At 47.9% G+C, this 25,560-nt stretch overlaps 1 protein-coding gene across 4 annotated transcripts in view; it reads left to right on the forward strand.

The window, feature by feature from the left end:
- The window catches only part of CCDC66 (coiled-coil domain containing 66), a 52,524-nt gene that overhangs the window by 11,817 nt on the left and 15,147 nt on the right, over positions 1-25,560 (forward strand). For all 4 annotated transcript variants that reach the window (XM_078152068.1, XM_078152067.1, XM_020970583.2 and 1 more), the window contains exons 4-13: positions 1,240-1,681; positions 2,406-2,571; positions 2,769-2,872; positions 5,064-5,188; positions 5,925-6,026; positions 9,729-9,899; positions 14,204-14,335; positions 14,764-15,014; positions 15,247-15,331; positions 21,039-21,200. In XM_078152068.1, the coding sequence (XP_078008194.1) occupies positions 1,240-1,681; positions 2,406-2,571; positions 2,769-2,872; positions 5,064-5,188; positions 5,925-6,026; positions 9,729-9,899; positions 14,204-14,335; positions 14,764-15,014; positions 15,247-15,331; positions 21,039-21,200 (1,740 nt within the window). The remainder of the gene's footprint in view (positions 1-1,239; positions 1,682-2,405; positions 2,572-2,768; positions 2,873-5,063; positions 5,189-5,924; positions 6,027-9,728; positions 9,900-14,203; positions 14,336-14,763; positions 15,015-15,246; positions 15,332-21,038; positions 21,201-25,560) is intronic.

Genomic DNA, 25,560 nt, shown 5'->3' on the forward strand with positions numbered 1-25,560 from the left:
CAGCCATCTTGTATTTTTCTTTGTTTCATGACTTGCCATAGCCCAAGAATTCATCATCTAATTGCTGACTGCTAATTAGACTGGGCTGCAGACACAGCCTATTGCCCTCAGACTTCCCAGCTTGGTAAAACCTGTTGTAGTTTGTATTCTATTCACACAGGCTTTCAGAACCCAACGTCACGATGGACTGGTGGCATTGGCTTAGGAATTTTCTGGAGCATATCTAGATTACTAAGACTTGAATGTTAAAATTATGGTCAATTCATAGCTCTGTTGTTCTTATCTCATTTAAGTTGGACCCTCACACACATTATCAGGTGGCTTTCTAGAGGAGGTGGAGTTTAAATTGGGTCCTAAAGGATCAGAAGGATGTGCATGGGTAAAAAGAGAAAGGACAATGCAGACCAAGAAAACTGCACAAACCAGGGCATATAAGTGGGGGGGGAAAGCATGGGGTGTTCCAGGAAGCAGTGAGGAAAATCTGAAGCAGAGGGCCCAAGCTTTGGAACTTGGGGGTTATGGGAGAGCCTGGCTGCGAGATGGAGAATCTGGGCGGAGAGGGGGCGGGAAGGTATGTGGGAGCTAGCTAGACTTCATTTGTTAAGGACCATTACGGTTTCTTGATCAAGATAAATTGAAAGAAAAAGCCAGAAGCATAGAGACTAATTGGAACCCAGCCATAGTAATCTAGGGGTAAAACAGTTATAGTCTGGTCTTAGGGTTTTACCACTGAGAAGCAAGAAATTTTGGAAATACAGAACACCAGCACTTCACGCCTTAAAAAGAATGTGATAATAAAGAATACAGAATGATTCCAGGGTTTCCAGTTTTCCATTTTTATGGACTGGAAAAATGGTGGTGTCCCCTGTTTGGGGGTTTGGAGAGAGGGCGACAAGAGAAATGACCTAGAGGCAGCTGGAAATCAAGTTCTTTCCCACTTCCCAAAAATTAAATAGTCAGCTGATCTGTTACTGTTGGTGCCACCTTTAAGTGAAACTGTCTACAGGTTAAGGAGCAGTGTCTGTTGTATGGCCTTAGATATTTGTAAACACAATACAGATCTTAATTAACTGGAAAAATAAAAGAATCAGTGTCCAATAGGAAAGTTTTCTGTAAATCATGTGACTAAATAGCATAGAGAACATGTTTGGTGGACTGATGACACAGAAAGCTTCTGGCTTGTTGCTATGCATTTCATGTTGCTTTTCACTTAAGAATATAACTGCAATGTTTTAACAGATGGGAAATAAGGCCAAGATTCCAAAACAGCCTTTGAGAACACCACCAACTGGACATGTTCTTAAATCTACACAAAATACCAATGGCAGGAGTGAAAGCCTTTTACAGAAAAGTAGAACTCCTTCTGAAGCCTCACTGGCAAAAGGGGATAAAAGAATGATTTTCTCACCAACTACGAGTTTCTCAAAGGAAGACACAGATAATGACCATCCTGGTGTGCAGAGAAACATTCCAGCTGAAACCCCTAACTTGTGGAGGACTAAAAATTATAAACAGTCGGCAGTATTTAAACAGAAGCCTCAGAAAAAACACCTCACAGTTGAAGATCTAAGAAATAGTTTGGTTTGTCTAACAGAGGAACAGCTCCAACAGATTTTGATGGCTGTGAGCCAAGGAAATAAGCCTGTTTCACAGATTGAGAATGGAAAGAAAGAAGAAAAATGTAAGCTTTAGAAAATGTGCTCAAATTTACAGAATTAGAATTCTACCTTCATGCACTTATAGCCTTAAGATTAAATTACTGTAGCTTTTGTTATCTCTACGTTTAGCATGCCAGCATTACTAGAAATGAGATGTTGAATGGATAATTCAAAATTCATTAGTGTTTGTTTTTATACTTATATGTGAATGTTCATGGTTTGGCTATTCTGCGAAATCAGAGTACTGATAAATAGCGAAGGCTTGTTAGAAAAAAATTTGTCTGACAGGAGCTTTCAAAAGCTTCCTCATCCTGCTGCCTTATTTCTCCCTGACCCTCCCTCTCCTCCTCTTTCCTCTAATCCCCTAAATGTATGTGCCATACACACATTTTCCCTCTAACAGATTAAGAAGAACATCTGGACTTTCCAAGTTTTCTGGCACCTGTGCTTCTTGGGACTGTGGAAATAATTCTCCTCTTTCTAGCCTGAACTTGTAATGTGGCTGCTGTATGAGAAGGAAAATGATGGGAACAATGACAACAGAGAATTTATTCTATGTCATGCAAATGTCTGGGAATGTCATGCAAAAAAATTGCAAATTATCTGGGCAGAGCCAGACACTGATTGTATTTGAGAAAGCTTTTAAATCAAAATACATAAATATATCAACCATATAGAAAACATATGGTATGCATATGAGAAGAGAAATCCAATATTCATTTTAAAGCATATGTTTTATTTTCCTAGGTCAAAATAACTTACATTTTAACCATTTGCCTAAGGAGTCAAAAGATGAGAACGTTATGGGATTACTTCAGAAGGCTGAAAATGTTTCACCTATCCCAGATGAAAATAACTCTATTTTAAACAAAAAACAGAAGACATCTAAGCAGTGTGAGCAGAAAATTGCCATGTACGTAACTTTTTTCTGTTTTTATTACTGGACCTGTGTACAGCAAGGCTGTGCTTCTCTCTTATGGGTATGGGTGGGCATCATTCTGGATGCCTGAAATGATGTAAAAGACTGGTTTGGCATTCCTGGCACAGATTTTACCAAAGTGCATAAAAGTAAGATTGCTCTGTTTTTGTTTTTCTTTTTCTTTTTCCTAGAAAGTCTGTATGGAGACCAGCTGATATGTTCAGTACTCTGGGGGAGAGAGAGAGAGAAAAAAGTTTGTTGGAAGCAAAGAAATTCCAGTGGAGAAAGGAGCTAGGTACATATTCTGTGTCGTTTTCTATTAAACTTGTAGTTATAATTTGGTTGACTTTAATACTGTCAGCTGGCTGAGCAAACTACATTTTGGAATATGGTATGAAAGTCTTACTGTAACAGTTCAGCAAGCGTGAGGCAAACCCCTTCGATTTGGAAGGCGTCCTACTGGGCGCCAGGGTGATCAAGATGAAAATGAACAAACAGTTCTTGCCCTCAAGGAGCTTATGTTCTACGGGAGGATGTAACATCTGTAAACAGGTAACTAAATAGAACGTAACCAGAGGAAAGAGCAAACATTGTTCAGGAAAGGCGTCTTATAGGGGGTGGCCTCTAAGCTGGGCATTGGAGGAAGCCAGGGATTCTAAGAAGTAGAAGAAAGGAGGAAGAACCTTCTAGGTCTAGGGAGCAGCCTCTGCAAAGGCCAGTGTGACCCAGGAGTCACGTGGAAGGGAGGCAGGAACCCAGTAGGGAAGGGCTTGACAGGCCCAGCTTAGATGAAGTGGTGGCCTGTTTTTGTCCTTGCGAAGCAATTGGGGTTAAGTATGTAAGTAGTAAGTATGAAGTATCTGGTCTGAGACCAGATTTGAATTCAGGTCCTCCTGACTCCAGGGCTGGTGCTTTATCCCCTGCACCACCTAGCTGCCCCTGGTGGCCTGTTTTTGAAGAGTACTGTAAGCGACCAGGTCACACTCATGTTTTAGGGAGATGGCTTTGACTGCCTGAAGAGGGCTGAGGTTGGAGGCAGGGTGCCCCAAGAGAGGCCATTCAGCTAACATTTCTGAAGCTGTGACTAATGGGGGCCTGAACCAGAGTGGTAGCCATGCGTGTGAAGAGAAGGGACAGACAGGAAGGGTGGTACACAGAGAAAACTCAGCATCAAATAACAGCTTGGAGACAAGGGAAGAGGTCAGAGTCAGGGGGGACTCTGGGAACAGGCGAGTTGGGGGAAGGGAAGGTGGTTCCAGGGGGAAGATAAAGAGTTCTATGTTGGGACTTTTCACGCCCTGAGTTCCTACACTCTGCTGTGTGTCCCTAAATCCAGAGGTAAGCCTCAGCCATCTGGTCCATTTAGTTCTTCTGTCCAGGCATGCCTCCAGACCCCCCACGGCTCCAACTGAGTTAGCTCTAGGCCAGCTGAGGTGATGGAGCAGCATTGCTTGAGGCCTATGGGCCTTGCAGGGAGGTTTATGCACAGACCTCAATCTCTGATGAACCTTTAATACCCCTGAGGCTCTTAATAACCCTGCTAGAGCAGGGAGCTTGGGAAAAGAAGCCTCAGAAAGAGGTGGCAGGTGGGGAGGGTGGGGAAAGGAGAGAAAAGGGGGGGGATGAGGAAGGGATGAAAAGAGAGGGGAGGGAAAGAGGAGGGAGCCAGAGCTGGAGTAGGTGGGTATAGAATTGGGAGAGAACCAGAAAAAAAGGGCGAGATTGCTGTCAGAGAGTTTGAGGACAGTCACATCACAATTTTGTGATTAAATAAAGTATAAGTGACTCCTTTTCTGTATCATAGTTATACTTTTTTAAAGATGTGTTTGAAAAAGCCCTTGTGATTCCTGAACATCCTGATGAAAGAGCCTCTGTGTCCGTTTGCACAAGCTTAGCCCTAGATATGACCCCTTAAGCTAATTTGCCACACTGTGCTCTGTGTCTTCACATGCTGCCGCGTGCATATTACAATGTGTTTTCAGTGTTTTCAGGAAACCACTTTCCCAGGCTCACTGATTCATGACTGCCAGGACATAGAGCACTCTCTGCTGACCGTGGCAAGGCAGAAAGACACCCCTTTCAGCACCCTGCACTGTGCTGCTCACTCAGTGTTTGATCTTGATTGAGGTCTAGTTCTAGTGGCATGTTCTCTTGCATCCTAATTTTTCTTTGAAAATTTATGTATTTATTCTGTTAGCTACAGTATTCATCTTTACAACCCCATTCCTTGACCATTTGGGATAACATATGGGAAAAAATTAAACAGGACCATTATCTTGAATAAGCACCAATCAAAGAAATTGCACAGTTAGGAAAATAAACTCCCCAGACTCTCTTCTGAGTTCATGCCTCCTCATTAAATAAGACAAGTTTTGATCAGCAGATTTAAGTTCTTTAGGAAAGTTCTTTAGGCTTGTTATTTTTGTCATAGAAATGCACCTTTCATTTTTTTGCACATTTTATAAAAAGGGCATTATTATTTAAAGATGAACAGGTTGCTTTGAAGAAGAAAGAAAAGGAAGCTTCTGAAGAGCAGAAGAAACGCCCCTGGGCCAGGTCTGGGGATGCCAGACTGCTTTGGGACAGTTTTCAGAAGGCAGAGGGATCGCAGGTAAGGATGACCTGACGTGGTGGGCATCCAGAGAAGAGCTGGCATCCAGATGACCTTCCCTGAGACATCTAAAAGGTTGGGGATGTATGTGATCTGTTTAACAATTCCATTTCTTCATTCTCTATGTCACTGCAGTGTCTGGCACCAATTCTCACTCTTGATTTTGTCCTCAACTTCAGGTGCTGGGTGCCAGGAAGCAGGGGTGCTTAGACCAGAAGCAGACAGTGTAGTCACTGCCCAGTTAGGAAGCAAGGGATTCACAAAACAAGAGAAGAATAGAAAATCAGAAAGGGGCTCCCTGTCTTTGGGGTCAAGGACCCAGGTTCAGATCCTCCCTGATGACCTCTGTGACCTTGGGCAGCTCACCTCCCTTCCCTGCACCTCATTCTCCCAGTCTCTGAGATAAGAGGGTAGATGCTAGGCAGCTGCACAGCTCCCTTCCAGCTCCAAACCTGAGATTCTCTCAATTCTAGATTCTCTAATGATAATGGGTCACCGGGGCTGGAGCATGCGCTACAGACCACCCCAGCTCCTCAGCAGGGGAGCTGATGCCAGGCAGACAAAGCTTCCTGACGAGTGAAGTGCCTGGGACGCTCTGGGATGGTCAGTGGCCCCGCTGCTCCCCTGGGCCCTGGCTCGGCGTTCACTTAGTTTGGTTTTGTTTTCTCTCGTCTTTAGGCTTGTTCAGTGTCATCTGCAGGACACAGTGCCTAATGTTCACTCCTTTTTTCCCCAGTCCTCGACGAGCCCGTCTAGCGTTCTCTCAGGGTCACCCAGTCCGGGGCTGGCGGCCCGTCCTGGTGGGGCCTCCATGCCTGGGACCAGCCAAACTCTGCAGGTAAGTCTATAAGCATTCTCGTAGGAGAGCGTAGGCTTGAAGGCCAGAAGGGACCTCAGGAATCACCTGATCCAGACCCACTGGATGAGGACACGAACCTGCCCAAATTCACCTGGACAGCGGGCTTCAGAGTCAGATTGAACCCAGGTCCTGTGACTCAGAATCAGGCAGCGTGGTGACACAGTGGGGGATGGCACACAGGGCTTTGACCTCAGACACTGCAGGCGTGCCGGCCTCGGGTCTCTCCCTGTCACAGTCCATCCTCCATTCAGCCACTAAAGCAATTTTCCTACAGTGCTGATCCGGCCACGTCACCGCCCCACTCAGTAAACCCCAGTGGCTCCCTGTTGCCTCCAGGATCAAATACAGAACGCTGTTTGGCCTTCAGAGCCCTTCGTAACCTAGCTAGTCTTGTGATGCCTTGCTCTTCGATCCAGTGACACCAGCCTCCTGGCTGTTCCGTGAGCCAGACCCTCCATCTCTGGGTGCTGGACTTTCTCTCTGCTCCCCATGCCTAGCATGCTCTCCTCATCTCTGCCTGCTGACCTCCCTGGCTTCCTCTAAGTCCCAACTCAATAGGGCAGCTAAGGGGCACAGTGGATAGGGCGCCAGGCCTGGAGTCAGGAAGACCCGGGTTCAAATCTGGCCTCAACACTTACTAGCTGGGTGACCCCGGCCAAGTCACTTCACCCTGTTTGTCTCAGTTTCCTATCTGTCCAGTGAGCTGGAGAAGGAAATGGCCAACCAGCCTCTTTGCCCAAAAACCCCCAACGGGGGACACAACTGAAAATAGCTCAGCCGAAACTCCCACCTCCTCCAAGAAGCCCTCCGCAGCCTCTCCAAACTCTCGTGCCTTTCCTCTGTCAATTGTTTCCTCTTTATTCTGTCTAGAGGCTGTTTGTACACATTTCTTTGCATGCTGTCTCCCCTGTTCAGTTGTGAGCTCCTTAAGAACAGCAGCTTTGTTTCTTTCTGTGCCCCCATTGCTTAGCACAGTGCCTGGCACATCATCGGGGCTTAATAAATGTTTCTTGAATTGAACGACACTAGCGTTGTGATCCTGGGCGAGGCACTAAACCTGTGTGTGCCTTGTGTTCTTCACCTATGAAATGGGTGTGTGAAGCACTTAACGCAGAGCTCGGTATACAGTAGGTGCTTACTAAATGCTTATTTCCTTCCTCCCTTCCAAACCAAGTGCTCTTCCCACCATGCAGTATGTCCTACCATAACACATAGCATAGTGTTCAGCAGATAGAACAACTTCCATTTCTGTCTGTCTTTACAATTTACAGAGCCTTTCCTCCTGACAACCCTGTGAGCTGGGTAATGTAAGTCTGATCATTAATCCCATTTCAAAGATGAGGAGACTGAGGCTCAGGAGTTCAGTGATTTCATCACAGGCACACAGCCCTTCAGTGTCAGGGCTGGAGTCCAGAGCCAGGGCCCTTTTCACCCTACTCTGTGCCAGGAGTCTAAGTTTGTAGTTATCGATCATTTAAATGGTGAGGGAAAAAAGCCAGTGCTAAGAGGCCTGAGCCCATGAGGGTCCTCAGCATCAGTGCAGTTCAGCCTGTGGCACCATCTTGGTGCCTTTCATACATCTTGAAAATCAGCAGCATTTCATTTCCACGCTTGGCCTCCTAGCTTCTTTGTCCTGTCAGAAAACCAGAAATGAGGAAGGCCTGGCATGAGCCCTCCTGCCTAGGCCACACTGACTCAACCATCCAGTTGGTGATGCATCTCGAGTCTTTCCAGCATCTGCGATCTTCCACGTCTGTTTTTCCTTCTCTGCCGTCATTGCTGGCTCTTGATTCCTTTCCTAACCTTTTGAGGTGGATGTGTTCCCCAGACCATCCCAGAACCCTTTGGGACAACTGGGCAGCAAGAGGTACCCTTCCATCTTTGCCTTCCCCTTGGTCTTAGGTGGCTTAGATGAGATGGGAGTTAACAGCTGTGTTCTTCCTGTGAGAGTGAGAGCCCCCAGGCCTTCCTGTGTGCCCCGCCCTCCGTGCCTCAGAACCCCTGCACCTCGCTATCTGCCTCCCCTCTCCCCAGAGCACTTGGGGATTTTCCCTCTGCCCTTTGGCTCCACTGTCTTCTATGGGCTGTTTGCCCCTGTTAGATGGTGAGCTCCTTGAGGGCAGGGGCTGTCTCACTTTTCTCTGTTGATCTTCAGCGCTTGCCACATCGTGGGCGCTTAGTTAATGCTTTGTCATTCATTCATCACCGTCTTTCTCTACCCTTTGTTCCTTGACATCACCTCTTCTCTGAGCAGATGACTTCCTCGTCTCCATTTCCAGCTCTGACCTCTCTCTCAAGCCCATCTCTGACTTCCCAGAAGACATTTCTCTCGGACAGAGCCCATCCAGTGCCCACTTTGTCATTTCTCCCTGTGCCTCAGCCTCGCCATTCACTCAGGCTCCCACGCTCTAAACCGTGATGTGTCCTCCAACAGTATCTTGTGTCTCTGGCCCTGCCACACTTTCCCCATTGCCACTGCTGTGGAGCAGACCTTCATTCTCACCTACCTGAAATGTGACAAGGCTTTCTCCCCTTCCCATCTCGTTTTAAATAATTATTTATTGAAGTCTCTCGTAGCTTACATCATCATGGTTTTCCCCGAGATCCATCTGTCTTACAGTTGGCTCCCAGGTTATACATTAGATCTGGACGTAGCCCTCTAGTCAGTGGTTCTCTGTTGTTACCAGCTGAACCTCAGATATGTAACCCTGGCCGCTGAGGTTCAGAGAGGTCTCCCGGTGAGAGGTGCTGCCCTCTGGGGTGGCCTGGGCTCCCCCTGAGGACTCGCAGTCTTTCCTCTCACCTCACCTCACCTGGAGGAGCTGGCCTGGCCGGCCTGCCTGCCTCACTTTCCTGGTCCATCAGTCAGCAAGTACTTATCAGGTGCCCACTGTGCCAGACACTAGAGGCACAAACACAGTGCAGTCCTGCTCTCACGGAGCTCACATCCTACCAGAGCCAGAAGGAGGCAGTGACCTGGCTCACTGGATAGAGCGCTGGGCCTAGAACCACAAAGACCCGAGTTCAAATCCCGCCTCAGACACAGACGGGCGAGTCGCGTAACCTCCATTTGCCTTAATCCGCTGGAAAAGGAAATGGCGAGCCACTCGAGTCTCTTTCCCAAGAGAACCCCCTCGGCAGTGTGGGCGCTGTGGTCCCCAGGAAGAGTCAGACGGGACCGAATGACTAAGCAGCGACACGGGCCAGAGTGCAGCTGTGGAGGAGCGTAGAAGGCCCGGGTGAAGCAAAGGCAAAGCCAGCCCAGAGGGGCGGCCGCCAGGAGCTTGGAGGCGCGGGGAGGCGGGCCCGGGACCGGCCTGGAGCCCAGCCCGCCCCACAGGGCACCCCTCCCAGGATGGGGGGACGCAGGCAGGGGAGGAGAGCAGACCAAGACTGCTGGACTGCAGGGGACCGAGGAGAAGGCGGAAAAGACAGCAGGGAGCGGGCTGTCACCGGGCCCGGGGCGGGGCCCGCCGTGTCAGCGGAGTCTGGGAACGGCTCTTCTCCCAGTGCTGCGGGTTCAGGCTGTGAACCTCCCAGATCCAGTGTTCATATTTGCATAGCCATGTCTGTCTGTTGTTTAACTTGAGAAAACTCGTAGGTGGGGCAGGGTGGTTTTCTTTTCTCTTATGAACAGTTTCCATGGGGGTGTTTTGCCCCTTTGTTCTTGTTTATCCATAGATGACATCTCCAGCTGAAGTGAACTCTGCTGCTGATGAGACCCCGGGGGTAAAGAGCATTTCGAGGGGAGAGTCGGCCCTCCCCGACAGTTGCTGTGGAGCCCGTGGGAAGCCCTCCACCTTCAGTTCTCCAGATGTACCAGCAGCCATCCGGACGGCCTTTGTCTTAGGGGTGAGGCTTTGGAGGTTGCTGGTTTCTTCTGAGTCTTCCTACGCCCCCAAGGCTGTCTTCCATCAGGAGCTCTCCATGCATGTGTTAAATCCACACGAACTTGTGTAGAAGGCTTTCCGTCTGCTGTCTGTATCTCGTACGTTCATGCTGATGTCCCCCATTAGAATGTGAGCTCCTTGAGGAAACCTCACGTGTTCTTGCTGTCATGTAGCACGATGCCTGGACCCTAGCCAGCGCCCCGTGAGTGGCTGTGCGCCGGCCTGTTGATGGTCGGCACTTACGAAGCGTGTGTGGGTAAAGCCTGGACTAAGCGCTGGGGATGCAAAAGCAAAAGGCAGCAATGTCCCCGCCCTGAGGAGCAGCATGCCGCCAGCCAGGATGGCCTGCGATGGGACCGAGATGACAAACATCCATTGAGTTTGCCTGCCATGAGTGCCGCCCCGGGTACGGTGCAGGCGGACGAGAGCCCCCGTAGGGGACCGGGAGCTTCAGGGGCTGCTGTTTGCACGTGACGTTGTGCTGACTGCATCCAGCTCAGAAGCTCAGCAGGGCTGTCTCGTTGAGGTCCACGAGCTTATCCATAAGAGGAAAACCAGTAGATGAAGAATGCCTCTTGTCTTGACTGGGCCTGGGAGTCGAATACTTCATTAGTCTGTGCAGTGTGGACAGCAGCCATGGGTGTGCAATGAGTTGGTGCCAGAACCTGATAGGAGACTCACAGGAAATTGCAGGACAGCAAAGATTTAGAGCTGGGAGGGACCGCAGAGGCCCCCGAGTGCAGGGAAGTAGAGGCCAGGGTCACACGGCAGGGAAGGCTTTGAGGTGGGATTGGGTTTTTTTGTAGATTGCTTATTGTTGTTGAGGTTTTGGTGATTTTGTTTTCACTGGAAAAGGTTTTATTTCAGTAGAAAATTCATGCAAAGAACTGAACCTCGGTCCCATGAAAAAATGTTTACTGCATGTTAAATAAAATTTAGTAATTCAGGCATCATTCTGAGAGAAAGCAAAGGGAAGGAAATTTACCACTTTCAACTGCCTTGGGCTCCCCTCCCTCCCACAGCAGAGGGGGCTCTGGGCGTGACCCGGAGCAGGCTGGTCCTGGGGACCCCACCTCCCAAACGTTAGCTAAGAACTGCCACCATAGTCATCACAAACACACTCAGTGCATTGGTCTTTTTAGCCACTCTGAGAGACAGGAAAATGCCATTTCCTATATGAAAGATGACATACACATCAGAAAATGTTTGTTATGTAGAAAAATCTCGTTCCTTGGTGTCCCAAGACCTTCCCCTTTGTTTACATTCACAAACAGCTCAGTGAAGGCCAAACCACTAGATGGCAGTGAGATGGGGGCATCCTGTTCATGGCCATCAGTCACATAGGACACAGGCACAGAGAAAAGCAGAAAGTGAGCGAGTGGAGAAAGGCCTTCTCTACTTGATCACTAGAACTAGAAGGAACGTAGAGTGCTTGAGAACCACAGGACCTGTTAAAAGCCAGGTGGGAAAACAAGCCAAGTTCTTTTTTTTTTTCCTTTTGGTGAGGCCATCTGGGTTAAGTGACTTGTGCAAGGTCACACAGCTAGTAAGGGTCATGTGTCTGAGGCTGTATTTGAGCTCAGGTCCTTCTGACTCTAAGGCCAGAGCTCTATCCACTGCACCACCTAGCTGCCCCAGCAAGTGATCAGCTCTGGCTCTTGCCACCATAGAACCAGAGTGGGTATTGGGGGGGGGGGGGTGTCTGTGTGTGTGTACACACTTCGGCATAGATACAGTCTTGATTTTTTTTCATCCAAAATTCATGCAGCCAGTGGGGTCGTGACATGAGGACAGTACCAAGTGAGTGGGATGGAAGGAAGGGGCTGCCCAGGAAAGAACTTTACAGCAGCTTCTTGGCCTCAGAGAAACTCTTACGACGTTGTGTTTACCCCATGCCACTGAGGATGAGGATGACAGTCTGAGTGGACCCCCGCAGCGTCTCTGGCTGGCGTGCTCGCCATTCCTCGTGATAACTGCTAGTCGTCCCGTTCCTCTGGGTCTGTTCTGCCTGATCAAGCGGCTGATGGGCAGAGTCCTAGCTCTGATCTCAGGTGGTTGTTACGTGTTCATGACCCATGTGTCTAGGAATGCTCGTAGCTTGCTGCCTGCAAAGATGGTCGCCAGGGTCAAGCTGGATGGTCACTGGGAGGTGAAGGCCAGTCGGCTCTTGGAGTCATCCTGCTCTGATTACACCTGTCCATCGGCTCCTTCGCCTCCACGTGCATCCCCAGGTCGGCGTGCAGAGCGAGGTGGTGTCTGTCTGTTGATCCCACAGCTGCAGTGACTCCTGAGGACCAACGCTCATCCGGGATTTCCTCAGCGAAGCAGCACTTCTCCCTCTCTCCAGTGTAGAAACCGAGCCCTGCACCAAAGCCCAGCACGGAGCAGCAGCAGCACCCACCACCACGTGAGCCCTGGCAGCCGCCGCCACCTCTGGCTGCAAGGCCAGTGCTGTGCCCACACTTGTGCTGCCTTGGGAGAGGAGGCCGGATCTGTCTGGGGAAACGACACAGTGCTTTTAATGATCCCAGCTTCTCTGGAAGCTAGGGCTTCTGTTTAACACTAGTGGTTCTCCTGGGATAGTATATGGCTGCCACGTGTGAAAACCATAGTGTCAGAGAGGGGCAGATGGTCTGCCTGTATGAAGGCCCAGCAAGGAAGCCGCAGCATATTTCCTGTGGAATATTGCGCCGGATAAGCAGCATGAAAACGTAAGGCAAAGGACATGCACTGGTCACGCCAGACAGTGTGCTAGGCTACTCCCCTAGGATGATATACACACCGTCAAGGGGTCTAAAAAATGAAGAGGCCTTCAGCACGCTAGGTGAGCCCTGGCGGAGGATTGTTAAGAGACCATGAAGAAGAATCAGTCGGAATAAGAAAGACTGGATGGATTGGAATGGGCTTTGTTGGAAGAAGTACTGTGCTTGTGAAATCCTAGGTCCATGCAAGTAAAAATTGCATAAAGACAAGAGCAGGCATAAGGGTCAGTCAGTATTTATACACTGGAGGGTGTGGGGAGAAGAAGGTTAGGGAGAATCATCTCATATAATCAGGATGCGTAAGTAAATTTCTATAACAGAGGTCAGCAAGCTGCAGCAGCAGAACTGGGGCCTGTTTTTGTGCAGCTAGCAAGCTGGGAGTGGTTTTTACATTTTAAAACAAAAGTTACATTGTATTTGGGACCTTGGCTTATGAACCAGCAGGGGGATTTAGTTGACTAGCCATAGTTTGCTCATACCTAATCTATACATATGATGAGGGTGTGGGGGAAAGTTGGCTGATGCTTGAACCTTACTCGCATCTGACCTGGTGAAAGGAGGGAAGAGTCTACACACACAGAGTTGGATTCAAAAATATATCACTCATGAGGGAAATAGGAGGGAAAGTGGAGGAGGAAAGATTAACAAGAAGGTAGATTAAAGGAGAGATCAGACCTAAGCAAAACAAACTCCTAGGATGTACAAAAGTATTTCTAGCTCTGTAAGATGGCAAAAAATGGAAATTGGAGAGGGTAACCATGATTTGGGGAGTGACTGGACAGTTTATGGTATGTAAATACGATGGCATACTGTGATGCCGTCAGAAATGTTGAAGGAGGTCGTTTGAGAGAAACCAGGAAGACTTAGATGAACTGACTGAATGAAGTGAACAGACCCAGGAGAAAAATTAATACAGTGACGAAAATATGGTAAAGACAAACAGCTTTGAAAGAATGAGAAACCCTGCTCAGAGCAACGACCAAACGTGACTGCAGAAGGCTAAAGCATGAAACATGCTACCTACGTCCTAATCTAGAGGGGTGGAGCCCTCAGGAAGACCCAGCCAGTGCAGAAGGGCGTTGTGGTTGGCTCTGCAGTTTCTAGCAAGGGTTTGGTTTCTTTCATTCTCAGTTGGCTGGGAGGGAGAGAAGCCGGATTGTTGCTGATTGAAAAAGTAAGTTTAAAAGTAAATCCATACAAATGTTTAAATTACTGATGTTTTGGATTATTCAAATGATTGTAATAGAATGGGACCATTTAACTCTATATCCCCTTTAAATTGAGTTTTATTTCTGTTTCATATAACTAGACTCCATTTTGACCTGACCTGGTGCCATGGAACCAGAATATCAGTGTTCATATTATGTTCTGTTCTCCTTTATTTGAGATTTTTTTTTTTACCAGAATTAGTCAGTTAATTTGAAGACAAAATAAGTAATGAGATGACCCCGTTCCCTTCATCTGTGGTTCCTATCAGCTCATGGTATGTTGGCTCTTCTTTCAGGAAGCTGCCCCACTGGAGCATCCTTTCAGTGCCATGAAAAGAGAGCAGCAGAGAAAGTGGATCGAAGAGCTGAACAAGCAGAAGGAAGAAGATAAGCTACGAAAACTCCAGGAAAGAGTGATATATTCAAAGGTAATTTCAGTGAGACTCGTTAGCACGAGTCTTTTCCCCCAAGAGATTCTGGAATCATTTTGACTTTAAAACCAGTTTCCTAATCCTTTGACCTCAGTTTTCCAGCTCACATTGTCTTAGAAAACTATATATGTTGTCTAGTGGACATGATAAATGAATTGAGATCATTTGTTGGTATTGGTTTCGAGCCACTCCACGTTTATAGCTGTTTTTACTCCCATCCTGATTTCATTTTATTCACGCACTCCAAGAGACTTACAGCAATCTCTGAGTCCCAGGTGTGGGACGAAGGACCTCGCCCTTGGTACCAGGTCTTCCGTGGATACTGGCCAGCTGGCTGCATAGAATGGGACAAGCACTTTTCATCCCCCTGCTCGGTAGGGACAATGTCAGCCTGGCCATAAAGGCTTGCTTTCTTTTTTCGTCAGGGTGAAGAACATGACAGATGGGCCATGCATTTTGATTCCTTAAAACTCTATCCCAATTCTCAGTCTCAGCTCTCCTCTCGTGCAACCCAGAAACAACCCGACTACTTCTGTCTGTCCCCGGACACTCAGGAAATGACTGATGTTAGCAGTCCTTATACACCTTTATCTGGAAGCCAACTTGGGCCTTCAGAGGAGGAGAATTCAGGGAAATCTGTTCAGGATACAGCTCCCGCAGTCATTGAGAAAACCAAGTGAGTGTCCTTGTCAAGCTTGTAAATGTCTGCATCAGTCTTTGGGAATTCAAGAAGGCAATACTTCACCTCTCTTTTTTTCAGTTCACGTAAAATTAGTCTGCTTTTTATTTTAGGATTTTTGTTTGCAATACAAATATTTAGTTGAGTTTTCCCTTAGGAGAAAAATAGTCAACATTTTATTAAAGAAAGTTTTTAAAATTGAAAATTGTTGATGTATTTATCCTTCTAGTTTCCTTCGTTCAATGACTGCACTCTTGGATCCCGCCCAAATTGAGGAAAGGGACAGACGAAGACAGAAACAGTTAGAACATCAGGTATTGTATTAGAAAATTTCAATCGCTGCCTCAGTGGTAAAATTAAATTATTTCAAATGATATCATAGAATACGAAAATTGAAAGTCCTGGTGTAAAGGATCTCTTTCTGAAATTTTTGCTTAGGGGCCCAGAAAATCACCTTAGAGTTCTTGTCTTGTCCTCGAGTTTTCCTTTCTGTTGCCAAAAAAGAATTATGATCGTATTGCTATGTGGGACCAAGGGAAAAATAGCCTCCTAGGATGATGATCTACTTAAATATGTCTACCTTCTCTGTAAATTTGTGTAACACTTAAGTTAGCCCTGGGTGTGTTTTGTTTTCTGATTTCATTTCAGCCTTTCAGGCCCTTATATGTAAAGTAAATGTAGTAGACTGAGCCCCTGGCCTGGTTCACAAGAATACAAGGCAGAATTTTACCTGCTAGAACTTATTTGTAATTCTACAGATCTTAGTTACAGGAGTTTTTGTTGTTTCTCAGAACTGCATGCCTGAACCTATTTCTGAATCTTCCTTTGTGGTGAGAAAGAACCCCAGGTTGGTGGGAGGCGGCTCCTTGAGGCAGGAAGGGGTTGGAGATTTTAGCACCAGCAAATGGAACAAGGACCACGACAGGAAAGGAAGGCTGAGCTTGTCAGGAGAGGAACAAAACCTAGGCATTTTATGGTAGTTTTTAGGAAAATAAGCAGAGGAGAATTGTGGGGGCCAGTTAATTTGGGACATCTCTGAAATCTCTCAAGAAGAGCGCTGGCCAGAACTCTCGGCGATGCTCGTGCTGGAACATCTGGCAGCCAGCTCACTGAGAGAGCTGCTGAGCAGGTGCCCGGGAGGCTGCATGACAAGGTGGTGGGAGGGACGAGGAATGAATGAGACATCTGGGAGAAGCCACTGATGAGTAAAGCCTCAGCGGCTTCATTCACTGAAACCTGTTCTTGTTGTGATCACTTTTCCATTGTGAGACTTGGCAGGGGCCAGAGAAAGAGTGTGGGGCTCGGGGATCAGGCACACTGGGTTATCTTGGGTGAGTTTATACTAGTGGAAAGTCTGAACTACAAAACAGGCTCTTGATGTTGTTTTGCTACTTTCAGATGCAGGGGATGACTTGGCTGAGTCATCTGGACATTCCTGGGTCATTTCCTCAGCTCTGATGCTAAGTTCAACTCCCTTTCCCATGTTAAGGTTCTGCAAGATTAGGAGTCAGTGGGAGAAAGTTCCCTCTTTTCTTGAGTAAACAGGATGTCATCACTCTTGTTCATAGTACACCAGGGACTCTTAAGAGTAACCTTGTAACACACTAGTTGAAATCCAGAGCAAAGGTTCTGGTCCACTTTCCTGTTTCCATTCCAGAATTGGGTTGGCAAGATTGATCTTTGTGAAAGTTTCTTTCTTGTGTCCACTAAAAAAAAGCTGAATTGGGGGCAGCTAGGTGGTGCAGTGGATAGGGCTCCAGCCTTGGAGTCAGGAGGACCTGAGTTCAAATCCGGCCTCAGACACTTGACACTTACTAGCTGTGTGACCCTGGGCAAGTCACTTAACCCTGTTGCCTCACTGAAAAGCAAAAAAAAAAAAAAGCTGAATCAGATCTTTCTCTTTGACTGAAATAAAAAATTGGTAGTTATGACAGAACTGTCCTGTGTAGGCCAACTCTGGTATACCATGTTCAGGTGAGAAAGAACATACCATCCATAGATCTATTGAAAGAAGTAGGGCTTTGATCCTATAAAAAGTAGGCTTAGAAGAGAACATGAGAGCTCTCTTCAAGTCTGCTGGAGTTCTGGAATTCAGACTTATTCTGATCAGTCCTAAAGGGCACTGTTGGGAGGGTCAGTGGAATATGCAGAGAGGGACTTCTGGGCCGGATCGGGAGAACTGCCTTAACATGGAGTGGGCGGCTGCCCTTGTCAGGCATCTTTAAATGGTCATGTAGCAAGTACCTTGTAGAAGGTTCTTGTCCACATGTGGGTTGGTTCTAGGTGGGCACAGAGACAAAATGGCAGAGCATCAGCTGTGCCTTTTCAGTGCTTTCTTTGTTCATAACTGTGTCCATTTTCTGTCACTACCTCCCCCGTTCATCCCTTCAGGTGGTCTGAAGCATCCCAGTTTAAATAGTAGAGTGATTTCTAGAGGTGCTCACTGAAACATTGTATATCAAAGTTATTTTGTATAGTCTTAGCCATGTGCAGTATTTTAAAATGTTTATATGATTTTCTTAGAAAACAGAATGAAGCAGTTAAATATTTAGGAGAACTGTGTGAGTTAAAAACGTCCCAAAATCTCCTCTCCTCTCCCCCACTATCTCTTCATTGTCCAGTCTCCGATGAAGGGGCAGGCTGCCCTTCTCTTTGACAGAACCAACCCGGCTCCCTGGACCTTTGGTCCCGCCCTCCCTCTGACTGACAGGTCCTAAAGCCACTGTAGTTATTGAGGAGGAGGGGATTGCATAGTTATTGGTCCCAAGGCAGCTGTTGAGAAGGATGGATTGGAGTGGGGAGATCTAAGGAAGCAGATAATTAGAAGGCTATTCAAAGAGTTCAGATGAGAGGCAATGAATGCCACAACCAGACTGGTAGCTGTCTGAATGGAGCAAAGGAGGCCCATCTGAGAAGAAAGGAAATGAGCATTTATTAAGCACCTGCTGCATGCCAGGCACTGTGCTGAGTGCTTTCCATGTGTCATCTTATTTGAGCCTCACAACAACCTTGTGAGATGGGTGCTCTTATTCTTTCATAGTTGAGCAAACTGAGGTGACTAGAGGTTAACTGACTGCCCGAGGGTCACAGAGCTGGTAAGTGTCTCAGCCTGGACCTGAACTCAGTTCTTCCTGACACCATGCCCAGTGACCCTGTAATCCCCGCCCCACTCAATAAATTCCAGTGGCTTTAGGACCTATCAGTCAGCAAGCATCTGTTAAGCATTTATTATGTGCCAGGCACTGCTCTGTACAAGGAGTGAATATCAAGAAAGGCAAAAATCTGGGCCTTGTTCTCATGGAGCTCCCAGGCTGATGGAGGAGACAACGTGCAAAGAGCTTCGTACAGCCCCGGTACGCGTGCAGGGGCAGAGTGGAGACAGCCTTAGAGGAAAGACACTGAAAGACTTCTTGTAGAAGGTGGAATTTTAGCTCAAGCTTCAAAGGAAGCCAGGCTATGATGAGGAGGAAGAGAATTCCAGGCATTGGGGCAGCCAACGAAAAGGCTCTGAGGAGAGATGGAGTGCTCTCTGCAAAGAATGCTGAGGAGGCCGGTGTTGCTGGATCAAAGAGTGCGTGGGATGAGTTGTGGGTGGAAGGAGGCCTCATCATCAGCTTGCCTGGATTTAATCGCCATCTCTGTGCCGACGATTCTCAGATCTGCCTTTCAGACATCTCAAATTCAACATGGCCAGAACAGAACTCTTTCATCTTTCCCCCCTAAAATCTCCTCCCTCCTACCTTCCCTCTTATTGTCGAGGGCAACCCCCTGCTACCACTCCCTCAGGCTCCCAAGCCAGGCATCATCCAGGACTGCCCACTGTCTGTCAGCTGCCACATCCAAGCTGTCGTCACAGCTTGTGCTCTCACCTCTGCAGCGTCCCTGTAACATGCCTTCTCCGCTGCCCAGACCCCCACCACCTCACACCTCGATTGTGGCCGTGGTTGCTGGTGGGCCTGCCTACCTCAAGTCTCTCCCTACTCTGATTCATCCTCCATTCAGCCACTAAAGGGATTTTCCTAAAGCACAGTTCTGGTCATGTCCCCGTTCCTCCCTTCCCCCCCACTAAACTCCAGTGACTCCCAGTTGTTTCTGGGATCAAATACAAAATGCTCTCTTTGGCATTCCATGCCCTTCATAACGTACCCCTTCCTATCCCTCCGAGCCTTCTTAACACCTTATTCCCCGACACATGCTTTTCAATCCAGTGGCAGTGGCCTCGTGGCTATTCTGAAAACAAGACACTCAGTCTCTCAGCTCTAGTTACTCATTTGGTTTCTTTTTGCTTTTTGGTGAGGCGGTCGGGGGTTAAGTGACTTGCCCAGAGTCACAGAGCTAGTCACAGGCCTCATGTGTCTGAGGCCAGATTTGAATGTGGGTCCCCCCGACTCCAAGGCCCGAGCTCCATCTCTTGCGCCACCTAGCTGCCCCCCTAGTTCCTCTTCCAGGATGTCCCTCATGCCTTTCTCCTCCCTCCACTCCGACTGCTGCCCTCTCTGGCTTCCTTTAAGTCCCAACTGAAATCCCACTTTGTCCAGGAAGCCTTCCCCAGTCCCTTGAATTCCAAGGCCTTCCCTCTGTTAATTGTCTCCTACTCATCCTACATGGGGGTTGCTTTATATACATTGGTTTGCACGTTGTCTCCCCCATTGGACTCGTAAGCTGCTTGAGTGTAGGACCTGTCTTTTGCCTCCCTTTGTATGCACAGTGCCTGGCACGTAGTTGGTGCTTAATAAATGCTGACTGATTGATTGATGGGTAGATAGGTTAGAAAGGGCTTTGAATGCCAAACAGAGGATGTACATTTGACCCTAGCAGTAGTGATAGGGTTCCACCAGAGTTTGACGAATTGGAGGATGACGTGGTCAGTCCTTTAGGAAGATCATCTGGAGGATGGACTGGAGTGGGGAGCGACTTGAAGCAGGCAGACCCACCAGAAGGCACTAGTCGAGGCATGAGGGGATGAGGGCCTACCCTTGAGTAATGGCAGCATCAGAGGAGAGAAAGGGGCGTACGGGAGAGATGCTGTGGAAGCGTAGGCCTCAGCACCATACTGGATATGGGGGGTGGGGTGGGAGCTAGTGAGGAGTTGAAGGTGAGTCCAAGGTTGTGAGCCTGATGCACTGGGAGGAGGGTAGTGCCCTCTACAGTAATAGGGTGGGTAGGGAGAGGAAAGGATTTCAGGAGGAGGCGGGGGGGAAGTGAGTTAAGTTTGGGGCATTGGGAGTTTGAAGATGTTTCTAGGACATCCGGTTTGAGGTGGGCAGTTAGAACTGCAAGATTGGAGGTCAGGGGAGAATGTGGAGAGAGACCAAGAGATCCAGGGACCTGCCACATAGAGGTGATGGTGGAATCCAAGGGATTGTGATTACCAATGGGAATGGCACAGGTGGAGAAGAGAAGGTGCCTCAGGACAGAGCCTGGAGGCACACCTACAATTAGCAGTGATCTGGGCTGAGATTCAGCAAAGGAGGCTGAGAGTAAGTGGTCAGACAGGTAGGCGGAGAACCATCAGAGGCTGCAGAGAGGTCGAGAGAGAGACGAGGCCGTGGGATTGGGCGGTGGCAGCAAATGGCCAGAGAAGTAGCCTGTTGTCTCCTCGTGGATCAGGAGCCTCTCTGGTCTCCCCAGCTGCTAGCACAGTGCCCGGCACTTAGTAGGCGCTTAGGACATGTTGATTGACTATTGCACGTTATTCACATCTCTTGCCAAACTTCATTTCAGGGTTTACTGACCCTCTAAGGAATGAAGACTATGAAGCATTCCTTCTAGAAAATCAGGGCGGGGGAAATCCAAAAAGAGATTAAGTATTATTCCTTTGCAGGGTAGAAAAGGGCTGCAGGGTGCTCTGCAACTCTCCCCCATCCCAGATGAACGTGTAAGTGGGAAATATTTAACCGAACAGAAATACCTAGAACATAGATGGTAACATAGGTAGGAATCCTTTTGTGCAGGTTAGTGGCGACCGTTTCTCTTGGACCTGGACCGTCAACACTGTGTCTTGTCTTTTTTTGTGACTAGAAGGCCATCACTGCCCAGGTGGAGGAGAAGCGAAGGAAGAAGCAGCTGGAGGAGCAGCAGAGGAGGCAGGAGGAGGAGGAGGAAGAGCGTCGCCTGGCCCAGGAGCGAGAGCAGATGCGGAGGCGGTTTGAGGAAGACCTGCTGCAGCAGAGGCGCAAGGAGGTGAGTGAGGACCGATCTGTGGAGGCTGCTTCCTCTTCACTTACAAGAGGAGAAAGCTGGAGGGAAACCGTTAAACCAGAAACAGTGACCGGATTTCCGCCTTGTAGAAAATACAGTTGTGGTAGGGTAAAGGCAGCCGAGGCTTTGCCTCCATCTCCAGTGGGAAAGTCCAGGGGAACCCTCGAAGAAAGAACAGTTGTCACATGATTCGTTGGAACGTCAGTGATCACGCCCATCGTGTGGAAGAAAGGTGGGCTCTGGTTTAGCCTGGGATTATTTTTACCATACTGACTATAACCATGAGAGTTTATGGTGAGGTGACAATGAGAACATTTAAAAAGAGGAAAGTTGTATTTGCTCATAGATATTTTCAGGTAGTTGTCTGTGCTAGCTTTTAAAACAGGGAATACTAGTGACTACGTCAACAAGTGTTCTTTAAACGTCTGTTGGGTCTCTTACAGCCAAAATAAGTAAATGACTTTCTGTCAATATTAAGATAGTAAAAGGAATCCGCACCACAGATCTAGAATTGCCGAAGTCTATAGAATTCTCTGCTCTTCCTCCTGCCCACCCAAAGCACAGAGCCCTGTCCTGGGGGATTCCAGGAGGCCTGCCCTGTCCTTCCCCTAAGTTTTCTTCCTAGGCTCAGCCCTTGTTCCTTCCAGGCCAAAGTTGTTCTGACTTAGAAGGTGATAACAAGCTGCTTCCTTTTACCACCATGGTCGGGTGAGAAGGTCAGAGTGGCTCCTTTAGAACCCAGCTCCAAATATTAGGCCACACCTGGACATTTAACAAGATTTTCTGGAGCAATCCAGAAAATTTCTTCTGTTGTGTTACTTAAGCATTTTCAAAAGTTGAAGAGGTGTGGTGGCCCCCCTCCTGTCCAAGATCTTTGCAGAATCACCGAAGGTGGCCTAACAGACATGCTGCCCCTCTCGGTCCCCTACGTCATCCTTTGTCCTGTCTTGGTGACTCATCTCCTTACTTACCATAGGCTCCGAATCTGTTACCATAGAGGACCCTTAGGGGCTCACTGTCTCTTCCCTCAGTAGAGTTGTTTAAAATCCATTTTTGTTGTCCGTGCAGGTGGTGGTCAGCATCCTTCATATTTAGGCCTCTAAAGATTTTATTGCTAACTCTCTTCTTTGATAATCATGTTTACAAATTGTCAAGTCATGTCAACATACATTTGTTAAGCACTTAGTGTGGGCCAGGCCGTGTGCTAAACACTGGATTTACAAAGAAAAGTAATTACGCTTCCTTTCTTCTTCCTTTTGCTTTGTGTGGCCTCAGGTTTGGCAGATGTACAGTTACAGCACTCTTTGCTTTCTTGGTTTAAAGCCTTCCCGATGAGATTCTGAAGACTCCAGACATATTTGTATTTGCCTTGTTAGTTGGGCTCCACCTCCAAGAGGAAATCTGGCCTTCGTATCATATATTAAGCTGTGGGCCAGAAATACAAACCTTGTTTTCAGATGCCATCTTGTCAACCTGCTGTTCTCTTCTGAATCTCCAGCTTCAGTTAGGAGCAGTGAGTTTTAAAATATCACTTTGGCTTCTCAGGGCTCCAGTGTCTTTGCTCAGGACTTCATAATCCTTAGCTACTGCTGGCTGAAGATAAGGGTCTTAGAGGGAAAATGAGGCTACAGAGAGGAAGTGAACAGCTCATTCAGAAGACAGAGAATAAAATTTGAATTTCAAATCAGAGATTAAAAAACAGGAATGACAGGCCTTTAGCCAGGGAAGGAGCATAGCTAACAATAGCCAGAATATATTTGCCTGCAAGTAGGGAGGATCTTTGAGATCTCTTCCAGTTTTATAGATCAAGGAAGATAGGTTCTCAGAGCTCAACCTGCACACCTGAAGAGAGCTTTGAATTGGAATCGAAAAGAAAAAACCTCATTTCACCGTTAAGGCACCACCTAGAGCGCCAGCTACAACCCAGGAGAAGACTGACGTGATTTATAGCATCCAAGAAGGCGGGATAGTCCTGACGTTTACAGCCTCAGCTCTCTAGCCGCAGATGTAAAGCATGCAAATACAAAAACCAATTAGAAATCAGAACACGAGAAATGAACATAGCCTAATTGGTGTCTTAGAGTACGACCAGAATATGGGAATGAAAGGGTACGTGCCTTTCAATAAAAAGTGTGCTGGAATAGTCAGGTGGCTCTGTAGCCCCAGCCACTTATCTGTTTCCTCGTGTCTGTTTTTGAACCAGAGTATCCATGGAAATGATAGTGTGGCCAGAGCGTATGTCGTGGACTGTGAAAACCAGCAGGAAGCAGACAATGAATGCAGGGAGCGTGTGTGGGACCAGGCGAGCGTCAGAATGGGGGCGACTTTCACTGGTGCTCTCTCTCCTAAAAGCAGAACAGCTGTGTTGGCCTGTACAGCGGACAGATGGGGAAGTTGTAGAAGTAAAAATCATGGTTTCCCATGCCCCGTGGCTTCTGCCGTGTGGGCCCCCCCCCCCAGTTTTCTGGAAGCGAAGAGTTAATAGGATGGCAAGACACCTTGTCTTAAGATGCTTTTGAAGAAGTAGGTGTTATCTTTTGCTTTTACATCTCCTGGATTTCCCCCTGTAACCCTCTGTCTCCCAGAAAGTCATTCCTTAAAACAGAATCTTTTTAAAAAGAAGTAGAGGGAAAATGTCAGCAGAAGCAGTGAGCGCATTAACAGAGAGATGCAGCCTTCTTTTCAGGTGCATATCTGGGGACGCTGCGTCTCTGCAGAGGCTGGGGAGGCTGTCTTCTCATCCCTCTTTTTTGGGGCCGGGTTGTCTTTTCTGCTTTTACCACATTCGTTTATAATTGTTGAGGAGGCTCTTTGTGTTTAGATTGTCAAGAGGGAGTGTTGTCTTTTGGCTCTGCCGCCTTCGCTTTGCATCAGCTCAGTGAAATCTTTCCATGCTTCTCGACACTCCATCGTGCTCGTGCAGCACACTTGGTTCAGTTCTTCTCCAGTGGATTGAAATCTACTTTGTTTTCAGTTCTTTGCCTCACAGAAAGTGTCGCTATGGACATTTAAGTGTCTCTGGAGGCTTTCTCTCTGTCCTCAGGTTAAATGCCAAACAGTGACTCTCTAGGTCTAAGATGTGAACGATGTGGCCACTTAGATCCTTCCGACTGGTTTCCAGAGAGCTGTCCTTGTTCACAGCTTCCCCAGCGATGCATCAGCGTGCCTCTCCCCATCTTTGTCCTCTTTGCCAGTTTACTAGGTTCGGGGTGAAACCCACGGGTTCTTATTTGGCATTTCCCTTCTCATTTGTGACTTGGAGTCCTCTCTCGTAAGGCTGTTCGCAGTTTGTCAGTCTTCTTTCAACGATGGTTTGTTCATTTCCTTGGACCACTTACCTTGTGAGGAATGAGGCCTTTCTTAACTACTACTCCAAAGGGGATGCCCTCCACAATGAAGTTCTGATGGTACAAACACAAATAATCATGAAAGAAAGAAGGAAGCACATTGACTGAGGGAGCCCTGAAGGGAAGTCCTCGATTCAGTCCAGCAAACATTTGTATGTGCAGGGCACTGGGGATTCCAAAACCAAAATGGAGCAGCTTCCGCCCCGGGAAGGTCACGGCATGGCCACAGGGCAGGTACAGAGCTCTGGAAGTGATCCAGAGGGGTCGTTCTGTAGGAGGCGGCACGAGAGCTGATCCCTGGGAGAAGCAGAAAGAAGGACGGTGTGCATTCCCAGTCTGGGAAGCGGGAGATGAAATGTGGTTTACTGGAGAGGCATTTGGGTCCGTTTGACTGGAAATGAACAAAGGGGAGTAATACAAAGTAAGCCGAGCGAGACGGGAAGAACGTGATGTCAGCTGCCAGGCAGAAGATGCTGGGTTTCATTCTGGAAACAGGGGAGAACCAGTGGTTGTTTTTAAGCAGAAAAGTGATACAGTGAGATCTTTTTCTGAAAGATCAGCTTGGCAGCAGCCTGAAAAGTATTAGCGATGAGGAAACTGAAAAACTGAGGAGGCCCCTTCAGTACAGGAAAAAAGGAAGAGGATAGGAACCCTTGTGGCTGTGCACAAGACAGCAAAGCAGCTGGGGACCTTGTGGACAGTGGTCAGGACTGACCCATGGAGGGAAGAGCCGGATAGGACAATGCCAGAAGGAATTCTGTGGGTCTGAAAGAGGCATCAGGAGCTGCAGAAAGCTGTTCCCTAAGTAAACCAAGGCAGAGTGGGGCGAGTCACACAGGTTGGACCAGCCCCAGCGCCAGGAGCAACACGGCAGGGAAGCGAGAGGTGGCAGAGGCAACGGGGCAGACCAGGGTGTCAGCGGTGAAAGGGAGGAAAGCGGGAGAGGCGGGGATCGGGCCAACTCCGGGGCTGGTGGCTGACGAGAGATGAGAAGT

The sequence above is a fragment of the Phascolarctos cinereus genome, unplaced genomic scaffold (assembly GCF_003287225.1).
Source record: "Phascolarctos cinereus isolate Bilbo 61053 unplaced genomic scaffold, phaCin_HiC Scaffold_4;HRSCAF=312, whole genome shotgun sequence".
Classification (NCBI taxonomy): domain Eukaryota; kingdom Metazoa; phylum Chordata; class Mammalia; order Diprotodontia; family Phascolarctidae; genus Phascolarctos; species Phascolarctos cinereus.